Below are 21496 nucleotides of genomic sequence, written 5' to 3' on the forward strand. Positions count from 1 at the left end.
AATTAAGGGCAGATATCTTGACATATCTTTTATGGTGCTCCTTTCCTTTTTCACTTTAAAATTGTACAAAACAAAAATAATATAATAATCTTGCTTAAAATGTTTAAAAGAATGTTTCATTTTTAACTTTCTGCTTTTTGGGGATCAGTTAATCTTCTACTCACTAACTGTTCACAGTAACAAAATGTTTGTGCAGGGGTGCCTAAACTTTTTCATGACACCGTATAGGCTGTGTTCTAATTTATACAAAAAGTCAAATCAAACCATGTTTGCTTTTAGACTTCTCTAAATTCTTAAACAGTAAATTTGTTTGAAAAACCTGTTGCAAAGATTTGACAGCTTAAATGGCAGGTTTAGAACTGATCTTAAGAATTTATTGCTTGTTTTTAAAGCCTTCCAAAACTTTAGCTCCTGAACATATCTATGCTCTACTAATTCACTATGAGCCTCATCACTGCTTGTGATCCTCTGGCAGGGCCCTACTAATGTTTTTAAAATCTCAACTTGTCACTAAAGGGCCTATGCTGTCTCATTTTTATCTCATGGCTTTTTATAACCGATGGTATTCAGTGTAATTATTTTAACTATTTTTCTGTTTTTAGATTTCTGTTTCAGATTTATTGCTTTTATTCCATGTTTTTACTGTGGTTTGAAAGGTGTTTTATAAATAAAGTTGTTATTATTATTATAAGTATTAACAAGGGGGTATAGTGTACACTACCACTCTAATTTTGATTGTAATTTCTTGATGCTATTTTGACGAGAGGAGCGATCTGACTGTTTAGATCGAAGTGATGGTAATTGCAGCCACAGTGCAGGCTGCACCCATGGACAATATACCTAAAACAATTATCATAACAAACCTGATTTATGCTACTGTAAGTATCATGAAATTCTTTTTTTTAAATAGAATTTGTTAATCCAAATTAGCTATCTTTTGCAGTAACAGGTTTGACAAAGAGATGTCCATTGGGTGGCATAATACTATTTTGCTAAGTTTTAACTGTCTCACTTTTACACACTGAGAAAAATTTGTGCGAAGCTAAAGAAAATGTCTCCCAGCTATTGCTTTATTCTTAACACATCAATCTATCAATCTTCTCATCTAACTCATGAATTAGTGTACTTCCCAAAACGTCAAATTATTTGTTCTTTATGTTATTTTGTTAGAAGTTTTGAAATTTAGATAGTTCCTTTAGCAACACCAACAGAAAAATAGTTCTTACGCTTTACATTGTACATTCTTGTAGATGAATCCGGGACTGGTCCCCAGTCTATCACAGGGCTGACATATAGACAAACAATGCTATCATTCACACCTAAGAGCAATTTAAAGTAACCAGTTAACCTGCATGATGTTACACTATGGGAGGAAGCTGGAGTACGTAGAGGAAACCCATGCAAACTCCACACAGAGAGGCCCCAGAACATGCAAACTCCACACAGAAAAGCTCCGGCTCTCACTGTGACACGACAGTGCTATCCACTGCCCCTGGTACAACATATTATATTTAATACCATAATCACTCCCCCTGGTACAACATGTTATATTTAATACTATTAACCTCTATTTAAGATTTGTAAGACAACACCCAATGGAATGACCTTGAATGACACTGAGAACATTCAAAACCACCCCTTTACAAAAATCAACTATACTGTATTGGCTTTGAAAGCTTTTAAGGTTTTTGGAATCTAAAATCTCCCAGTCTACAATCTTGTAAAAAAACAAGTTCTTTGTTATTTTTCTCAAGATGTTAAATATAGCTTGATGAAAACAATAAATCACATATCACAACAGACATAATCTACAGTTATGAAAATCTTTTTATTGAAAATAGCCTTTATATTTTTGCAGTTTTTGCGAGGCAAACCTTTCAGGTCCTTGGTGGTGTTGTTTGAGAATAACTGACAGGACAGGTGTCTGCTGAGGACAGGTGTGTTGTATGTATTGTTCAAAGCAGACAAAGGCTGAAAGCATGTCTTCAGGAATGGCCTTAGATGATGTTGTCACAATTGAAGATAGGTGGTGCAGTGTGAGGCCTTCAGCTGAATTCTTTATTCAACACCTTTCATGAACTCCAGAAACTCTGTCAGAGAGAATGCAAAAAGTCAATACATATATATGTAATGTGTTGTGAAGAAATATGACATATGATGACTGATCCATCCAGTCCTTCCCATCCCATCTTTTCCAACTTTTTTGGGGTATGGAAAAGACCACACTTCACTTTAAACTGTTTCTGAACTCAAGTTCCTGTATTTGGTGAAACCCAGATTTACACATGGGGCATGGTGAGACTAGCTCCAAAGTGGTATACAATCTAGAGGTGATTTACTATATAAACTATAAAAGAAAATATTCAAGTAAGGAACTATTGTACAAAATTGTACTTAACACAGCACATGAGTTAATGTACCTTCCACACAAGCAAACTTGAAAAACATGGTGTGACTCAGATTTTTAAAAAAAAGAACAAAAAACAAAAAAAGGAGAGGAACACTGCTCTTCTAACCATGGCTTAGTTTACAGGACAGAAGCAGTCTCACAGACAACCTTCATCCAATCATTCCGCAAAACCAACATGGAGAAAAGACACATCTCATAAATGTAATGGAATGATGCATTTAGTGAGAAATTATAGAGTCCGCAGCGATTATTACATACCCAATCAGATAATTAATAAATAAATAATAAATTTGTTTAAATGTATATTTGTAAATAAATCAAAATAACCCATTTGTAAATCAAAATCAGAGATGCAAATATAAAAACTGTACCAACTCTGTGATGTATGACACTAAAATTAAATCGTCTAGCTCTACAATGAGGATACAATAACAGATGTTGTTGTTAATGGGCAGAGAATATGTATGTTGAATGACTCTGGGACAAGCTTATCTTAAGTCTTATTCAACATGATAGTTTTTATTTTTTACAACTCTGCAGTGAGTCTGTTGAGAAGAGTATGTGCACTTAAAGATGGTATTTATTGTATGCCTGATGAAAAATAATTTTAAGACACTCAGTCAAAACCCCAAGACAAGATAAAAGACAATTTTAAATAGGATTTAAAAGGATTTACAAAACAGAAAAAGATAAATAAAAAAGACAGAAAACTAGAATTACCACCTCTCAGTTGTATGCTTCCACCAACCAGTCAAGTTGCAGTTTATAGCCATGTCTGTCCAGACTCATATAATATAGGTAGTTAAGACACTGAAGGAATTTAAAGTGTATTTTATCATACTTAGCATATGAATTCTAGAGTTATGATCAAAAACGTGTTTTGTGACGTTGATGTTTGACCATCAAATTCCAATTAGTTCATCCTTGAATCCAAGTGGACGTTTGTGCCAAATGTGATGAAATTCCCTTAGGCATTCCTGATGTATCAAGCTGACAAAAATGGGAGGGACGTGAGGTCACAGTGACCTTGACCTTTGACAACCCAGAAATATGTAGTGAAGACTATGAACGACTTTAATTAAAGGTTGTAAATGTATTTTGTCATATTTAGCATATGAATTCTTAGGTTATGGCCAAAAACATGGTTTTTTGAGGTCACAGTGACCTTGACCCTTCACCTTTTACCACCAAATTCTATCCAGTTCATCCATGAGTCCAAGTGAACATTTGTGCAAATTTTGTAGAAATTCCCTCAAGGGGTTCCTGAGATATCGTGTTCACAAGACCTGGGCGAACGCAGGGACGGATGGACAACCTGAAAACATAATGCCTCCAGCCACAGCTGTCGCTGGCACAGAGGCATAAACATGAGAATAAAAATTACAGTGCAATCACAAGATACAATATGACTCAAAAGTTTCAAGTTAAACTAAATAAAATGCAGTGGCTAACAGAAAAGCACACATTGTGATGGGCTCCGCATGTAAAGTCTTGTTCTTTATGCTGTTTTACATTTACTGAACACTTGAGCCACCCAGTATATGACAGTTGTGTAGAGATGTGGCTATAAAGTGACCATTCTGATCTCCACAAGCTGAGTTGTATGCCATGACACATGCCTGTATTTTGGCTGAAAGCCATTCTGCCATCATTTATCAGGATATACATTTAGTCCATGATTTTGGTGCACTGTGGAAACTCAACAGGTTCATGACACAACATCTTCTGGTATATAAATGAAACATTTATATCCAACCTTTTAAAAGCCATTCTCTAGGCTTCTCAACTGGTTATTGCAAAACCTGTTGCTCACCTAGCTGGTACTGATTCTGTTTCCAAAAGTAACTTGTTAGCAGACAGCGCTGCTAAACAAGCTTTTCTTATCCCATCATCTAGGGAATTATAATGTTTGTCTTTGCAGCGCCTTGTTCTTTTGCCAGTTGTCTAACATAAGAAGGTCGCAGGTGCCAAACTCTGTGCGTATGGTTCTGAGACAACAATGTGGGAAAACTAAGGTTGTACTCAGGTTGTGGCTCCACCCTGAGGTTAAGCCAGTTTGCCCCAAAATCCCTCCGCCATTTGTTAGCTGAAGGTGCACACGGACCCACACATGTACTATAAAGGGGGATGAATCATATGATCTGAACCCAATGATTCTCTTCAGGTATAACTGCAATGACTCAATTGGTAGTAAACAGGTTCACTGTGTTCTTACAAAACAGCAAGGGGCGAGGAAGCAGTAAAACATGACAACCCACCAACAGTGGGCATGTTTGTAGATATGCAAATAGACTGAACATATGCCTCTATGTATTTGTTAAAGATACCTTTTAGTGATTGTAAATATGTTTTCAAAGGGGGTTAAAGTGTTCCCCACAACAGTGGTAAAATGTCTGGTGAAAGAAATAATTCTCATATTCGGCTTTCTGTAGGGAATTAATAGTGACAAAGGGACACTTTTTACCTCTAAAGACACCCAACAGCAGAGTGTTAGGGATAGACTGCAAGTTGCATATTCTTTATCACCAGAGATTTTGTGTTTGGGAAATCACTAGATAAAATGTCTGTTTTCAAGGTGGAAAGGATCCTACCAAGTGCTGCTGACTATGAAAACCACCCTGAAGGTGGACAGGAAAGCAGAATAGATCCATGTCGCAAGGTGCCACAAAGATCCAAACAAAGGAAACGAGGGCATGTGCAACCCTGCTACTCCTTGGCATAAGTGGCATTGCCTTCATCCTCCTGAAAGACAATGTAAGACAGTCACCAGAGTGCACAGGCTCACATATTCACAACACAGACACTTTTCACACAGGACCAACAAACTATTAGGGACACCAGAGTGATCATTATTGTATTTTTGAGCGAAATGTTTTTCTTTTTATGTGACCCAATGTTTATTGGGTGCATTTAGGGTTTTACTCAATTTGTCATTCTGAGGTTCTTCCCTTCTTGCACTACATACAGAGTAGCTAGACACATTGGTCTTTTTGACATCTCTTGTCTCTACTGGATTGGGATGTTTGGCCTAAATTGTGGCTACTGTATGACCTTTGACCTCTAAAGATGGAACTCATAGGCCCTCAGAGGTATAGTTTGTTTGATTTTGATCTAATGATTAAACTATCATGGCACTCAGCAAAGTGCAGATAGGTCAGATATATTGACATTTAAAGTCTGTGCACCCCTGGTCAACATTTCTATTACTGTGAATATGTAAGATAGTAAAATATGAACTGATTTCCAAAAGGCATAAAGTCAAAAATGACACATTTCTTTAATATTTTGAGACGGGTTGCCTTTTTTATTTGCATATTTTACAATTTCGAAATAACAAAAAAGGAAAAGGGTGCAAAACAAAAGTTTGGGCGCCCTGCATGGTCAGTACTCAGTAACACCCCCTTTGGCAAATATCACAGCTTGTAAATGCTTTTTGTAGCCAGCTAAGAGTCTTTCATTTCTTGTTGGGGGAATTTTCACCCATTCTTCCTTGCAAGAGGCTTCTACTTCTGTGAGATTCTTGGGCTGTCTTGAATGCACTGCTCTTTGAGGTCTATCAACAAATTTTCGATGATGTTTAGGCCCAGGGACTGTGAGGACAAAACCGTCAGCTTGCGCCTCTAGAGGTAGTCCATTGTGGATTTTGAGGTGTGTTTAGGATCATTATCCTGTTGTAGAAATCATTGACTTCTCATCTTCAGCTTTTTAACAGATGGTGTGATGTTTGCTTCCAGAATTTGCTGGTATTTAATTTAATCCATTCTTCCCTCTACCAGTGAAATGTTCCCCATGCCACCGGCTGCAACACAAGCCTCAAGCATAACTGATCCACCCCCCTGCTTGAACAGTTGAAGAGGTGTTCTTTTCATGAAATTCTGCACCATTTCTTCTCCAAACATGCCTTTGCTCATTGTGGCCAAAAAGTTACATTTTATCTTCGTCAGTCCACAGGACTTGTTTCCAAAATGCACCAAGCTTTTTTGATGTTTTTCTTTGCAAACTTCTGATGCTGAATTTTGTGGTGAGGACGCAGGAGAGGTTTTCTTCTGATGACTCTTCCATGACGGTCATATTTGTGCATCTGTCACTGCACAATAGAACAGTGCACCTTCACACACCACCATTCGCTATTTAAATAATGACCACAATCTTTTTCTTAAAGAGGAACTATATGCTTTTAGCTGCCTACTCCATGTAGCAGCTTATAAGCCCAATATTTTTTTCAGGAGGAGAAAAGACAATTAATATTGCACTTAATTTATCAGATGACCACAAACCCAACGAATGCTATTGTTTCCCTGTTTATACTGTACATGTAAATACGCAATATAAGCAGTAAAATGTCTGATGTGTGGGATTTTCAGCTTGCATAGGAGTTCTGCCCTCAAGTGGCAAAAAAAGCCCAGCTTTAATCATGACCTTAGCTTTTAGCTAGTTGAAGAACAAGTTTTAAAAACACTCAACTATTTGTAGGTTAAAAGTTTAATATTAAATTTGAAATGCTAAAGAACAGTTTAATCTGGACTGTGTTATATTTAAGACTGTCCTCAACACTTATCATTTGTTCACCTTTAAACACTTAAAAAGATGTATCCTTACATTTTTCTGACAAGGACTTCTGGTGGCTATGTGGATAATGACTGCAACTCTCAGTAACAAACAAGGAACATGTTATTTTGGAATTTGATGACAAACAATGTATTTTGTTTAGTTTGCAGGAGTTGTCCTTATGTTTCCTGCAAACATTAGCTGAAAATGAAAAATCTCTGCATCTGAACATTGGTTGTAGAACATACAGTTAGTGTCTGATGTTTACTGTTGTGCTACTACTGCGCTGGCTAACGTACCGTCATAATCAATTTTGCCATCATTGTTTTTGTCTCCATCCTTCATCAGCTCCTCAATGTCATCCTCCGTGATGGCCTCTCCAGTGGACTCCAGCATGGTCTTCAGCTCTTCTAAGTCTATGTAGCCGTCTCCATTCCTCGAAAAAAGATAAAGGAATCAAGCTTATACTCATCAGGAATGTCTGTTGAGTTTAACCTTTTTAGCAATAGACTGCTCTGAGTGTACTGTGCTGAACATACTGTAATTTATTTCTAACATTGTAACATAGTGAAGTTTTTGCTACTACTTAAGGTCAACAAAAGAGATCTGTTTGACCTTAGTGATATTTAAAAATTAATCAGTCAATCTACAAGAGGGAATCAGCACTGATTTCCTTTGAATTTTGTAGAGACTCTGTGTAGTGTGTGAACAGAAATACAAAGGGAAACCTACTTGTCAAACATGCGGAATAGTTCAGCCAACTCCTCTTCTGATTTTCCTTTGCTCTCCTCCTTCATGCAGCGGACCATCATAACCAAGAACTCATCAAAATCTACTGTGCCACTACCTGTGAATATGCACCATGATATTATAAAGACTCAATATCTTGATATCATATTTGCAGTTGATTAAATTTAAATTAAAAATTTCCCCTTTAATTTACACTCAAGTTGCTTTAGTGTTGTTAAAATAATTTTATTCCCCTTCAAGAAACAAACATGCTCCTGATGTCACACTTAATGATGCTGACATACCATCCTCATCCACCTCATCTATCATCTCCTGTAACTCTTCAGGGGTAGGATTCTGTCCCAGCATCCTCATCACCTTTCCCAACTCTTTGGTGCTGATGCAGCCATCCTCTGCATCCTGGATGAAGATGTCAAATGCAGCCTTGAACTCTAGAAGAGACATAGCAACTGTTATTGTGGGAGATAATTGCTTAAGTTAGTTACAGATACAAACATAAGCAAATTGTACATTTTTTAGAGAGCATATGGTAGGTTGGCAACTCAAAGGAATCAGTGGAGTTTTTTTTTGTAAGGGACTTAAAAGTTCAGCTTGAAAAGGACAATATATGTGTGCACATACATACATACATATATATATGTACATACATACATAGATATATATGTATATATATATATATATATATATATATATATATATATATACATATATATAATATAATACACAGTTAGGTACATAAGTATTAGGTACATAAGTATTTGGACAGTGACAGAATTTTTTGGTAATTTTGCTTCTGTGCACCACTGCAATGGATTTCATATAAAGTCATCAAGATGCGATTAAAGTGTATACTTTCAACTTTTCGGGGGGGGGGGCGGGTAAGGAAATATTGCATTAACCATTTAGGAATTTCAGCCATTTTTATACAGAGTCCCTCAGAGGCTCAAAAGTAATTGGACAAAAAAGATTATTTTTAATACCTGGAAGAAAATCCTTTGCAGTCAATGACTGCCTGAAGTCTGGAACGTTTGGACATCACCACACGCTGATTTTCCTTCCTTGAGATGCTTTGCCATGTCTTACTGCAGCCACCTTCAGTTGCTGCTTTTTTTGGGGTCTTTTTGCCTTCAGTTTTGTCTTCAGTAAGTGAAAAGCATTCTCAATTGGGTTGAGGTCGCGTGACTGACTTGACCATTCAAGAATATTCAATTTCCTTGCCTTGAGAAGCACTTAGGTTGCTTTCGCAATTTGTTTTGGGTCATTATCCATGTGTACTATGAAGCACTGTCCTACCAGTTTTGCAGCATTAGCGGAATCTGAGCAGATAGTGAAATCCTATACACTTCAGGATTCATCCTGCTACTTCTATCAGCAGTCACATCATCAATAAACAGGAGTGACCCAATTCCATTGGCAGCCATACATGCCCTTGACATAAAACTGCCTCTACCATTTTTGACAGATGATGTGGTATGCTTTGGATCATGAGCCGTTCCTTTCCTTCTCCAAACGCTTGTCTTCCCATTAATCTGGTAAAAGTTTATCTTGGTGTCATCTGTCCAAATAATCTTGTTACAGAACTGGTCAGGCTTTTTAAGATGTTTTCTGGCATAGTCTAATCTGGCCTTTCTGTTCTTGAGTGTTACCAGTGGCTCGCAGAATTCTGCGATCAGCCCCTTGAGTTGTCTTCTGTGGTCTTCCAGGCCTTTTGGTGTTGCTGAGCTTGCCAGTGCATTCCTTCTTTTTAAGAATGTACCAAATTCTTGATTTGGCCACTCCTAAAGTCTCTGCCATCTGTCTGATATATTTGTTTTGTTCTTTCAACCTAATTATGGCCTCCTTCATTTGCATCGACACCTCTTTTGAGCGCATATTGAGAGTTCCCATGAACCACTATCAAAAGCGAATTCAACACTTGGAATCGACTCCAGACATTTTATCTGCTGAATTTGTCATGAAATAACGAGGGAACAGGCCACACCTGGCCATGAAACTGATGTCTGATGATTGTCAGTCAATTGTCCTATTACTGAAAAATCAGGGACTATGTATAAAATGTCTGTAATTCGTAAACGATTAATGTGATATTTTTGTTAAACCACTTAAATTAAAGCTGAAAGTCTACACTTCAATCACATCTTGATTGCTTCATTTCAAATCCACTGTGATGGTGTACAGAGGCAAAATTAAAAAAATTGTTTCACTGTCCATACATTTGTACCTAACCGTATACAGTGGGATCCAAAAGTTCAGGTGCATGAGTGCATGGGAAAGTGGTCTCAGACTTTTGGACCACACTGTACTGTGAATATATATATATATATATATATATATATATATATATATGTATATCCATACTGTATAAATATAAGTATAAATATATTTATACTGTATATATACACCATTCAGTCACAATATTAAAACCGGTAACTGGTTTTAATGTTGTGGCTGATCAGAATAGAAGGGTAAGTGGACCAAGATAGTAAAGTACATATTGATGCTGAGTGAGCAGCAGTTCCACGGGCAGAAATGCTTTGTTGATGACAGAGGTCAGAGGAGAATGGCCAGACTAGTTGAAGCTGACAGAAAGGCTATGGTAACTCAGATAACCACTTTTTACAACTGAGGTGAGCAAAAGCATCTCAAAATGCACAACACCTCCAACCCTGCAGCGGATGGGCTATAACAGCAGAAGACCAGTTTGGGTTTCACTCTTGTCAGCCAAGAACAGAAATCTGAGTCACAGTGGGCACAGGCTCACCAAAACTGGACAGTTGAGGACTGGAAAAACATAGCATTGTCTGGTGAATCTCAATTTCTGCTGAGGCACACTGTGTGGAGGGTCAGAATTTGGCGTCAATAGCATGAATCCATGGACCCAATCTGCCTTGTGTCAACAGTCTAGACTGCTGGTGGTATGAATTGTGTGGTGAATTTTTTCTTGGCACACATCGGGCCCCTTAATACCAATCAATCATTGTTTGAATGCCACAGCCTATCTGAGTATTGTTGCTGACCATGTGCATCCCTTTATGGCCACAATCAATCCATCGTCTAATGGCTACTTCCAGCATGATAATGCAAGATGTCAGTAAGCAAAAGTCATCTCAAACTGTTAACATTAACATGATAGTGAGTTAAGTCTACTTCAATCACCTCCCCAGTCACCAGATCTGAATCTAGTAGAACACATTTGCAGAAATTATGTAATGCAATCACGTTACAATGGAGCAGAATCTGAAAGGAATGTTTCCAACATCTTGTGGAATCCATCCCATGAAAAATTGAGGATGTTTTGAGTGTAAAGGGAGGCCCTTTACACACACTAGTGTGGTATTCCTAATAAAGTGCTTTGTGAATGTGTACTTAATCATTTATTTGTGAAATTGACTACCAATGCAAATTGCAGAGGTTAGAAGTATTCAAACATTGCTAAATAGAAGGAGGAGTTTACAAATATTTTGAAAGGCCTCATCTGGGTTACAATCAATAAAATTAATCACAATTACAAAGTTTTTCTTATTGTATAAAAACATTTTATGTAAATTAAGATCAGATATAGATCAAACAGACACCCCAGGCAGCCCCAGACTATAACAAACATAATTTTTAAATACAATCTGTGTGTAATATTACATTCATGATATATATGCCCAATGTTAACTGAGTACAATAAGAAAAAGTAAATATTGAAAACGCTCAAAAATATATCTGTTTTTTTCTTGTAATGTTTTTTTCTCAACATTGCAAGGAAAAAGAAAGTTCACTCGATCCTTGGCCCATGGCCTAATTGTTTACCAGATTTGATCAAAATCTCTCACAAAGGTTTTGAGATACCTAACAAATAAATAAATAAATGTGAATATGAATACAAATTATAGAACTGATCGGACTTTATGTTGACTTTTAAAGATTTTATCCTGAAAACTGGGAACCACAACATCTGTGCAGGTTTCACACTAATGTCCTGTATTAAACTGTGAATGCTGTGCGAGGTAAAAGTCAACTGCCTCAGGAACTGCAGGGGAAGGGGGGTGCACTGAAGGATAAGACTTCACTGCTCTTGCGTAGAACCTTTGGTGACCTGGAGTAAGCCCTCTCTCAGAGACTCCATCAGGGTCATTGCAAAGGCTGGAGGAAGGAAAAAAATGTTTAATTTTAATTCAGTGGTATTTTAGATGACTTCTACACTGACTAACATAAATAATACACATAAATAATATAAAGGGAGTGACAGAAACTGCTAACCATACAATGGCTTCTCCTCGACAGGTCAGACCTATCACCACCTTTGTCGAACCTTGGGTAGCAAACCGCATGGCATATAACCTCCTTCCATTATGGTTGAAATGCAGGGCTGCCAAGAGAAGCCTGTATAAAAAGCTAATTATGCAGTTCACATGTTTTACAGATGGGAATAAATCCAGAAGTAGAAACAACATATAGAAAATTTGTAAAACCCAATTTTCTTGTATTGTATCATACTGACAGGAAGGAATATTCAAATCCAATAAATTATTATCTCCCAGTTTATCAGGTGCACCTAGCTCAAACTAATGCAGTCTAAGACCAAAATTGAAACCCTACTTGCATGATGGTCTTCTTTGTTTTAACAGTTTTATAGAGGCACTGATTTAACCTTATGCCCGAATCTGCGGTGCTGTTAAATTGTACAGTATTGTGTAATGCTGAGACGTGTTTCTGTTTAGTCTGCCCCATTTATATCAGTGAGGTTTGGGCTGCTGTATTAGTATGCGTTTGTTTTAGTCATACTCATTCTTTCACAATCACATAATGTTTACCTGCTGTGCCTCCCAAGGAAAAGAACCCAATGTGCTTTGGTATAAAGTGGAGGATGAAGAAGCGAAATATCGCTAAGATCTGATGCTGCGGTAATATCTGCCAAACACCCGTGACCTGTGCTGCTGTGGTATCTACACTCTCCAGTTTAACTTCTACTGTTGATCCTGCAAGAACACATATTTTGTTGTGCATTTATTACATACACTTTTAGTATAAGGCATGATTGTATGATTACTATCAGGTGTGATTTGTATAACATCTTGTTCATGTGTTTTTACTTTTTATACTGGAAAAAGGGTGTTGGGCTGAAACAACATGTTTTATTTATTTTTTTCTCTGAAGCATTGCCTGTGCATCTATTTGCCATATAAACATGTACAACTAATACTAGATATAAGAGTAAATTGTCACTACCTGGTGAATGATATACAGGTTTGAGGTTGTACTGCAAGCCATAGTAAAGCATAGAGATTGGCTGAGAAGCCAGTGGAGAGAACACCTGCAGCAGTAATGGCTGTAGGTGCGTCTGTCCACATGTGACCTGCAGTATCTCCCCAAACCCAATAACACCACATGGAACTAAATAACAAATGCAATAGATGTGCAAACAAGTCACCGAGCTATTTAACTAGACCTCAGAATTTCAATTTTAGCAAACTGAGGTTACGTCCTCAAATGGTATGTTTTACAAAATAGGATACTAATGCTAGCTAACGTTAGCCATTATGCCTTATCAGCTGGTCGGTTTTACAGAATAGTTAGTCGCCCTAGAAAAAACAAATACTTTACACACATTGCTTCTCAATATTTAAATCATGATGCTGACTAATTTGGAAGTTAGTAAACATTAGAAAACAAGACTTACGGTGCACAGTTCACGTTTTCATCAAGCTGAATCTCTGACAGACCTATGACTGGGTGGTGATGCTGACAGTGGAACTGGTGAAGCAGCTGTGTGTGCTGAAGGAACCACAGCAGCTACCAGTGTCACCTGGTCCTGGCTTCAAAATCCCATCCTGAAATCCTGAATTATCGCTGGGAACATGATGCTCCTGTCTAAAATGAGTGCCATACACTACAAAGTTTTTCATCACATTCACAAAACGTGCCCAAGCCCAGAAACTGCACCTCTTGTTATTAGGAAAAATGTCGACTCCATGGATGGAGCCGACTGCCTCATGTAATTTGACATGTTTTTAAGGGCATTGCTCAAACTTCCATCTGAATTTCTGCATTTATTTTGTTTTTCCAGGGAACGTTAAGTACAACATTTGGAAGAAATTTAACCTGCAAGTTGCTCTTTAGTGTTCAACCAACCTGCTGTTACAGGCTAAAAGACTTTCGATGTTAAGTTGGCAATTCTTTGCAATTATTTAGATTTCCTGTATTTTACCCATAATCAGTACCAATGTTGGAATGGCCATTGGAAGAACCGAGACTTTTCCTGGGTGGCAACAGAAATCGAACAGAAAGAGAGAAAGAGAGGGAGTGAGACAGAGCAAGAGGGAGAGAGATAGTGCCGTGTCGCAGTTATCAGCCCAGTCGAGCAGTCTGCATGGCCCACTGTGGTGTGCCAGTCATCTCCCTCACATCTGCCTGCCTCTCCAGCTAACTAAGTTTGGTTTGGCTCCACCCACCGGCTTCCCGTTTATGTGTACATATCTTCGTTTAAACATTGAGGCAGCCAGCAGTGGAGTTTTGCTGAATCTTTTTACATGAATAATAAAGTTTAACAAAACATTAAGGTGTGGTTGAAAAGCTCATAGAAAAGAAGTTAAACTCCAGAAAAATCCAAATGTTTCAAAGAGTTGTGCATCCAGCAGCAGTACCTCTGCAGACAACAGAGAGGAGGAGCAGAGCGGCAGAGTGGATTCAGGACCATAGCTCCCAGTGAGTCCAGTTCAAACACCACTCAAGTTTTACAGCATAAGTGGTAGGCAGAAGACAAAAGGAAGCTTGCCTGAGTTTATTTAGCGTGAAAAATACAAATTCAATTTAATACAATGCAAAGTGAGCAGCAGTAAATACCAGCTACATTACTTAGCTACAGTATTTGTTGACCCTTGTTAGTGTGTCAACTCAGTTATATGGTAATTTTTGAGACTGTAGCTACTTTGTTGTTATAGTTGTAGACAATCATTTCAAAAGGTGTTTCTGATACTGTTTTTTCTACACAAACTACAGTAATAAAATCTTCAAAGAATCTGTAATTGAATTATGTAAACAACAATTAGACTGTTAGACAATTAGGCAATGCATGTACATGCATTTTATGTATGGTGTTACATACATCATAGTTAATTTAACCTCTGTTTACTACATGAATCTCGTAGAGTGGGACATGGGCTGTATGTGATCCTGTGTCTTCATATAGGTTTCGGTGGGCCAGTCCCAGTCAAATGCCCTTGGCCAATTTTTATTCCCACTCCGACCCTGATTAGTACCAAACTATATATTTCTTTCCAGGAGATTTCTTTGAAATCATTAAGTAAGTATATGAAAATGATACACCTGTTAAGTAAACAAATAAATAAGGAAATAAATAAACAAGACAAGGCATTACAGTTGTGCACTAAAAAGGATGGAAGCCCATGCTGTTTAATTGGATCCAAAAGAAAAACCTTGAAAGCCCCTCTCTGATGAAGGTAATACGGTGCGCGAGAAAATAAACTAAGGAACTTAATAAGGAAATAAAAGTCCCTTTTTAACTGTTTGTGTTTCAACTATACCTGGAGAACCACTGAGATTAGTCAAATAGACCAGTAATGTATTACAAATTGCACCTTTGTTTGGGATGCAACTTTTGCACATTACAAAACAATATCACAGTCATTCTAGTGGTTCTTGTGCTTTAATGCTGCATGATTCTTATGTTTGTTAATGAAGACATGCCACAAGGGGCAGAGACAGACAGAGTCAGCCAGCTCTAGTATTGACAGTCTGTGAGTGTTTTATGGTTATCTGTTTATTTCTTTTAACTCCACTCTCTGTCACTCATTAGTTCTCTCTCACAACTACAGTGTTTTTGTTTTCTTGCTCTTTTCAGACTATATTTTCTTAGCATCAATAAACTTGACAGGAAATGTCTGCCACTTCTCCTAATATTAATCCTAGTGGCAGTGTTGCAGAGCGGAGACCTTTTATGGCCCGGGAACCAAATTTAGTCCCTGGTTCCTTCAGTTGAAACCAAACCCTGGAGAAGAGGATTTTGGAAATCTTCCTGCGGTGCTACGGCAGGCCTATAAAATAAATCAGCAGCATAGAAGACAGTTCCTCTCTTGAGAGGCTCAGTGCAGAGTCAGTGAAAAGGACTTCACGGATAAATGGCAGCCATTGAAATTTATCAGTGATCTTCTCTTTAAAAGAGGGGCCCAAACTGACAGCCGTCATGATTTATCCATTAAGTAGGCTAAATTAGCCTGTACTCAGTAATATACAAAAGGACCGTGTACGTGCATATTTTATTGTTATGTTTTTCATTGTTTCTGTAGAGACTGTAGAACTGTGAAAGTCAATAAAACCTAAATCAAACTTCTCTTTTACATACTATTACTACTACTAGTAGTAGTTGTCATACTAATAGATAAATGTTATACTACTGGTAGATAAATGTTATGAGTATTATAAGTCTTACTAGTAGGTACATAAATATAGATAATGGTAGTAATAATAACAGTAATGTGATAACAGTTTCCTCACCATTTTTCTGCTCCTCTGTCAAGTTTTCAACCTGAAAGGAAATAAGATCAGAATGAACATTGTACATATAAGTGTTTTTCAGAGTAACAGCCACCTTTATTTCCACTCTACAGTTGGAGTTGATCTTCAACTCAGCAACTATACTGATCACCTCAATCTGTGCTGCTCTCAGTGTAGCAGGACTGCAATGCCACACTGCCACGACGGGGTGGTGGGGGGGGTATCTGGTGTCACCCATTTGTTTTAATAGCCATCAGCTGTCCCTTCTCCTTTTCGCCCTGAACTGTCCAGCTGTTCTTTGTTCTATTGTCAGGCACAGAAATATGACCTAACCAAAGCAGCACTCTGTGCTCTGTCTGGGCTTATCACAACTATTGTTTCAGTGTCATTACAAGTTGAAGGAACACACAGAGACTCTTGTTTTTGTGCTTTCAAACATACTAAATATATTTTTTAAAAACAATAAACATTATTAAAGTGGTCATCACAGGAAGACATACAATAAAGTCAGTGATCATTGCAAAACAAACCCCTGAAAAACAAACAAAAACAAAATACCAAGGGCGTGATCTCAGCATCTAAATTTGCATCAACTAATGTCTAAAGTCAAAGTCTCAAAATGTGATAAACTCTAATCTGTAATCTGCAATCACAAAATGGCCTCTAAACCTCAAATACATGTATGCTATCAAAGACCTCAAATATAACAGTGAGTGTGTTGGGTTGTATGTTTTTGTTGAATCAAAACATACAAGGATCAAATCTGTCCCAAGATTTTCTACAGCTTTAGAAATCATCACTTCAAAGCCAATTATCATCAGATAGAGAAATAATATAGCATATCATACTTGGCATACTCTGTACTCACCGCTGCTTTATATACATCATCCATGGCTGCTGGTCCGTCCCTGCCTCTGACTTACTGCTGAACGCACTGCTGCACTCAGATACAATTCAAATGCTGGCAGCAATAACTGCCTCAGTTTTTATTGTTGGGTGAGTGTGGCACTAAAAAAAGCTCTTGACCCATCCCACAAAATCCGAGGGTGACGGAAGGAGGAGTGACAGAGAGAAAGAGATAAAAAGAGAGAGAGACAGAGATCTATAAATAGGAAACAGCATAAGCCACCCAACAATAGTGGAACATCAAAAGCAGTGCCTATGTTCAACTCAGGCTGTTCTTAGGTATGACTTTATACTGATTATAATGTTGTTGTCATATTTACATTAAAGTCTTTTATTCTCGGACTTTACCTCTACTGCCCTAGTATGTACATATTCGGTCAAAATGAGATAAGACCGGAATGTAACTTTGTGACATCTCTTCTACAATGTAATTGCTATAGAAATGTGAAACTTCATAGAAAACCATGTGCAAAGCTTAAAGCAAGTTTGTAGTAATTTAAACACTGTCCACTCATCAGAAAGGTGTAGGGGGGAGGGGCTTTCTGAAGTGTGCTTTCCTGTTACAATCTGTTGCAGATCTCCTGCCCACGCCAAGCAATTTGAAGCACATTGTATGCTAAACCACATCCTCACTGCCTGCCCCGAAGCCCTGGGTGAGGGCCGGTATAGGTGGAAGTATTATCATATCTCCAATCGAAACCAATAAGTGGGTAGAGCCTGAGAGATCAAAAGCAAACAGCAAAAAAGCATTTCACACTTAGGGTTGGGTGGGTTGTAGAGGAAACAACTGGAACGCTTCTGCAGGTGAAGGCTAGTTTACCCTCTGCTGCTCCACTCAGACAGGTTAACCCTCCCGCTGTCCTCGGGTCATAGTGACCCGCAACACAAGTCTCCTCGACATCCAACCCAAAGCAGGGAATCGTGTGCTGCAGGTGTAAGAAATATATCTGCAAAGGCTGTATACTTGCATACTGCCCTACATGTGGTAATCGGGACTTTAGTGAAGGTGGCACGGTTTCAACAGGAGGACATGGTGTGTGTACAGAATATGAGGACAACAGGAAGGTTAAGGGCCGAAACACTGGTGATCCTGAGATACCTGCTGAGAATGCAGAAGGGTTCCCAACAGATACTCTTTCTCTGCCAAAGGAAGTAAAATCAAAAGGAAGTACAACTACTTTCAACAAAAGCTGAACATTATAACCATCATGAAGGTAGGATTTATTGAAAGACTGTTTTATTAGACTGCATTCAGTTTAGCCAGGTGTACATAATAAACTGCCAACTGAGTGTATGTGTGGCTGTGTCTTATATGGATTTATGTAGAGTATAACCTGAATGATACTGGGTTTTTAATGCAAATACCAATGTCAATATTTTAGAGTGTAAAAAAAACTAATAACAATTTATCTGCCATATTAGTTTTTAAACATATCAAATACACAAACATTTTTAACAAGGACCCCTTGCATTTTGTTATTAAAGAACTGTGAACCAGATACTGTACTGAGCATGGCATTTAAAGGGTAAAAATAATCTTGTCAGGGTGATGGCATGTAATGGCAACACAGTTTCTAAATCACCTCAAACATAGAGGTCTTTTTGTACTGACATTTATTTTCACTTATTGACTGACATATACCAAAACTGATTTATCTGCAAGAAGCTAATATCAACCCATATCTATTTATCAGTCAGGGTAAACAGAGCTCACAGAGCAACATGAAGAATTTGTTGGAAAGCCCTGCCAACGAATGGGACAGCACATAGAGAATACTTGTTAGGTCAATCATATCCATTTCACCATAAACACACAAGCTCTCCAGATTTGAACATTTTGAAGGGCAGCAACCCTGGTCAGACTGAAGAAAATCAAAGGGTTAAAAAAAAAAGAAAATCATCATCATAACTAACAATAATCTTCCTTATTTACTGTGCCCTGAGTTTAGAGTGGAGTCAGTTGTCTACATGACAATAGATACACTAATAGGGTTATTTTGAACATGTGTCCTTGACTAGAAATAGTAGACCTCTACCAGTGGGGAGGGTGAGAAAGTGGCTATGGTGATAAATCTCTGTTGTAAGGCTACACTATGCAGAACAGATAGGTAGCACCTGCCAATGTGCAGCAGCTGTAGATCAGGCTCAGAGGTCAGAGCTCAATCAAACCTTTCTCTAAGTAGGGAAGCGTACTTATCACATCTGCAAATAACCAATTTTTATGTTTGCAGTACTAAACACTTAATTCAACCCACAATTCTGAGTGCTGAGAACCCACAGTGCCATGATGCAACTATATTTGAAAAATCTAGAATTTCATATAACATAAATACTAAAGTCCTCTATGTACATACACACAACTTAATGAGTTCTAAAGCTGTAGCTGTAAAACAGCACTGATATCAACCTTTGATAAACATTAATGGAAAGTTATATGCAGGGACTTTGTCAGACTGTCTAGTGCTGCAGATTATAAGTAACTAATGCAAAAGATTTGGACTATGCATAATTTCTATGTCTGTAATCAAACCTCACTAGATCAATAAACCTTTACATCAACAATTATAATGGATTTATTGTTGCTATTACTATAATAATATTAATAATAAATAATAATAATAAGGTTACATTTGTGTGTTGTATTTGTGTGTGTAGTTTTTTGAGAGTCTTTTCACAGTCCCAGATCCACAAATGTATGCTGTGTTTATGTTATGATGGAAAACTTGTACATAATTTCTAAATGGAAAAGGCATTTTGCCAAAAAGATTAAATAGCTCTATGTTTAGACAAAAATAACTAAGTATTTTTAAATTGTGTTATGCCCTGGTCTAAGGGTATGACAACACAACATAGGGACAAGAAGCGGAGAGTGAAAATGAACGAAAAATTGAGCAATTTATTGCCACATACAGTAAGCGTTATTTACAGTCAGTGAAACTCAAATTCAGAGTGAACCAAAGGCCAAAACAATAAATAAAGCAAAGCTACCTTCCCGCCAAAAGTACTGCCAAATCCCTAACTGAAAAAAAGAAATTAACAAAAAGACATTTTCTAACCCTGACTTACTAAGCTAAACAAGACAGAAGAAAAGTGTCAAACAGAAATGGCAATTTGCCCGTACTGCCTCGTGCTATAAACAATGTGTCTGAGCTATTTACAAAATGTACAAAAGAAATGTTAGCGATGAAGCCAAAGCTAACAGTAAGTACCAACACAAGCCAAGGTTATCTAAGATCATCAGTCTTAAACACACAAGTTTCACAAAGTTTCACAAAAGTTTGAAGAATAAGGAGGAAGGAGGCCCAGCTGTTGATTGAATATGGTTTCAATTCACCCCCCAGCATCGCCTCAGAGATCCCAGAAGTTATAGAGGCCAGCCTCTGGATCAGCTAATCTGCACCCCCATCACTGGAACTGCACTGGAACCAGCACCTGTCAGTTAACACACAGATCCTCACAAAAAAGAGAAAGCTCCCACTCTCTACCAAAAAAAACAGTTGTATGCATCACACCAAAATTAAATGTAAATACAGCTGGTGCCATTACACCCCCCCTTCCTGAAAAACAAGCATTTCCCTCAGAAAAGTTTGTTGATTAAGACTGGGCTGACAAATGGGAAAGGGCATCTACCAGTACATTTTCTGTCTCTCTTTTTTTTGGTGAATCTCCTGATTGAACTCTTGTTCCAGTAATGACCATCTCATCAGTCTCTGAATAGAATGTTGCATCTGGTTCAGGAACATAAGAGGGTTGTAGTCAGTATACACTGCAACAAGTAACGGACTTGAACCAATGTACATTTCAGTCCTTTAATGCAAGCAGTAATAAGAGAGCCTCTTTTTCAATTGTATTGTAATTGACTTGAAGTAAGCTGAACTTTTCTGAGAAATAACAAATGGGAAGATCAATACCTTGCCCATCCTCCTGCAGTAGCACAACACTGGACCAGCAGGCACTAGCATCTACCTCCAATTTGAATGGGCATGTGTTTGGAGCCGCAAGGACAGGTGCACTGCAGACGAGAGCGAGTGAGGCAGTAAGGGGAGCAACCATATCAGCAAAGTTTCTACAACAAGACTAGGTCGAAACCATGGCTGGACCGTGTTAGGTCAATGTGCACAATTTGTGGAAATTTCTTACAGGGATAATCAGTGGTAGTGTCTATAATGTGAATTCCTGTATATTTAATGTTCATTGAATTTTCTACAGTGGTCTTAATATTATTTGATGTTAAAGTGCACTGAAGTAGCATATCACATGACATGGTTAAGCTTCGATTGAGTTTAAAAAAAAAAGGTTATAAATGCACTTGCAAGAACAATACTTTACACCAATATCTTGAGATGTTTGATTTGCAAAAGAACTTGTTTTGTAATTATA

At 37.8% G+C, this 21496-nt stretch overlaps 1 protein-coding gene and 1 long non-coding RNA gene across 2 annotated transcripts; both read right to left on the reverse strand.

Annotated features, from left to right (window-relative positions):
- Window positions 1-1815: 1815 nt before the first annotated feature.
- Window positions 1816-17181, reverse strand: LOC120787487 (troponin C, slow skeletal and cardiac muscles-like). The gene is made up of 6 exons (XM_040123164.1): window positions 17079-17181; window positions 16211-16241; window positions 7993-8139; window positions 7691-7805; window positions 7258-7394; window positions 1816-2090 (listed from the first exon to the last, which is right to left on the reverse strand). Exons 1-6 carry the CDS (start codon window positions 17100-17102, stop codon window positions 2059-2061), a joined length of 486 nt encoding a protein of 161 aa, XP_039979098.1. The 5' UTR covers window positions 17103-17181; the 3' UTR covers window positions 1816-2058.
- On the reverse strand, window positions 11094-15642 carry LOC120787488. Its single transcript, XR_005706938.1, has 3 exons — window positions 12511-15642; window positions 11957-12079; window positions 11094-11839 (listed from the first exon to the last, which is right to left on the reverse strand). It is a non-coding gene; the product is annotated as an uncharacterized LOC120787488 (long non-coding RNA).
- Window positions 17182-21496: the final 4315 nt, after the last annotated feature.

This window comes from Xiphias gladius, unplaced genomic scaffold (genome assembly GCF_016859285.1).
Source record: "Xiphias gladius isolate SHS-SW01 ecotype Sanya breed wild unplaced genomic scaffold, ASM1685928v1 HiC_scaffold_1479, whole genome shotgun sequence".
NCBI classification, from domain to species: Eukaryota; Metazoa; Chordata; class Actinopteri; order Istiophoriformes; family Xiphiidae; genus Xiphias; species Xiphias gladius.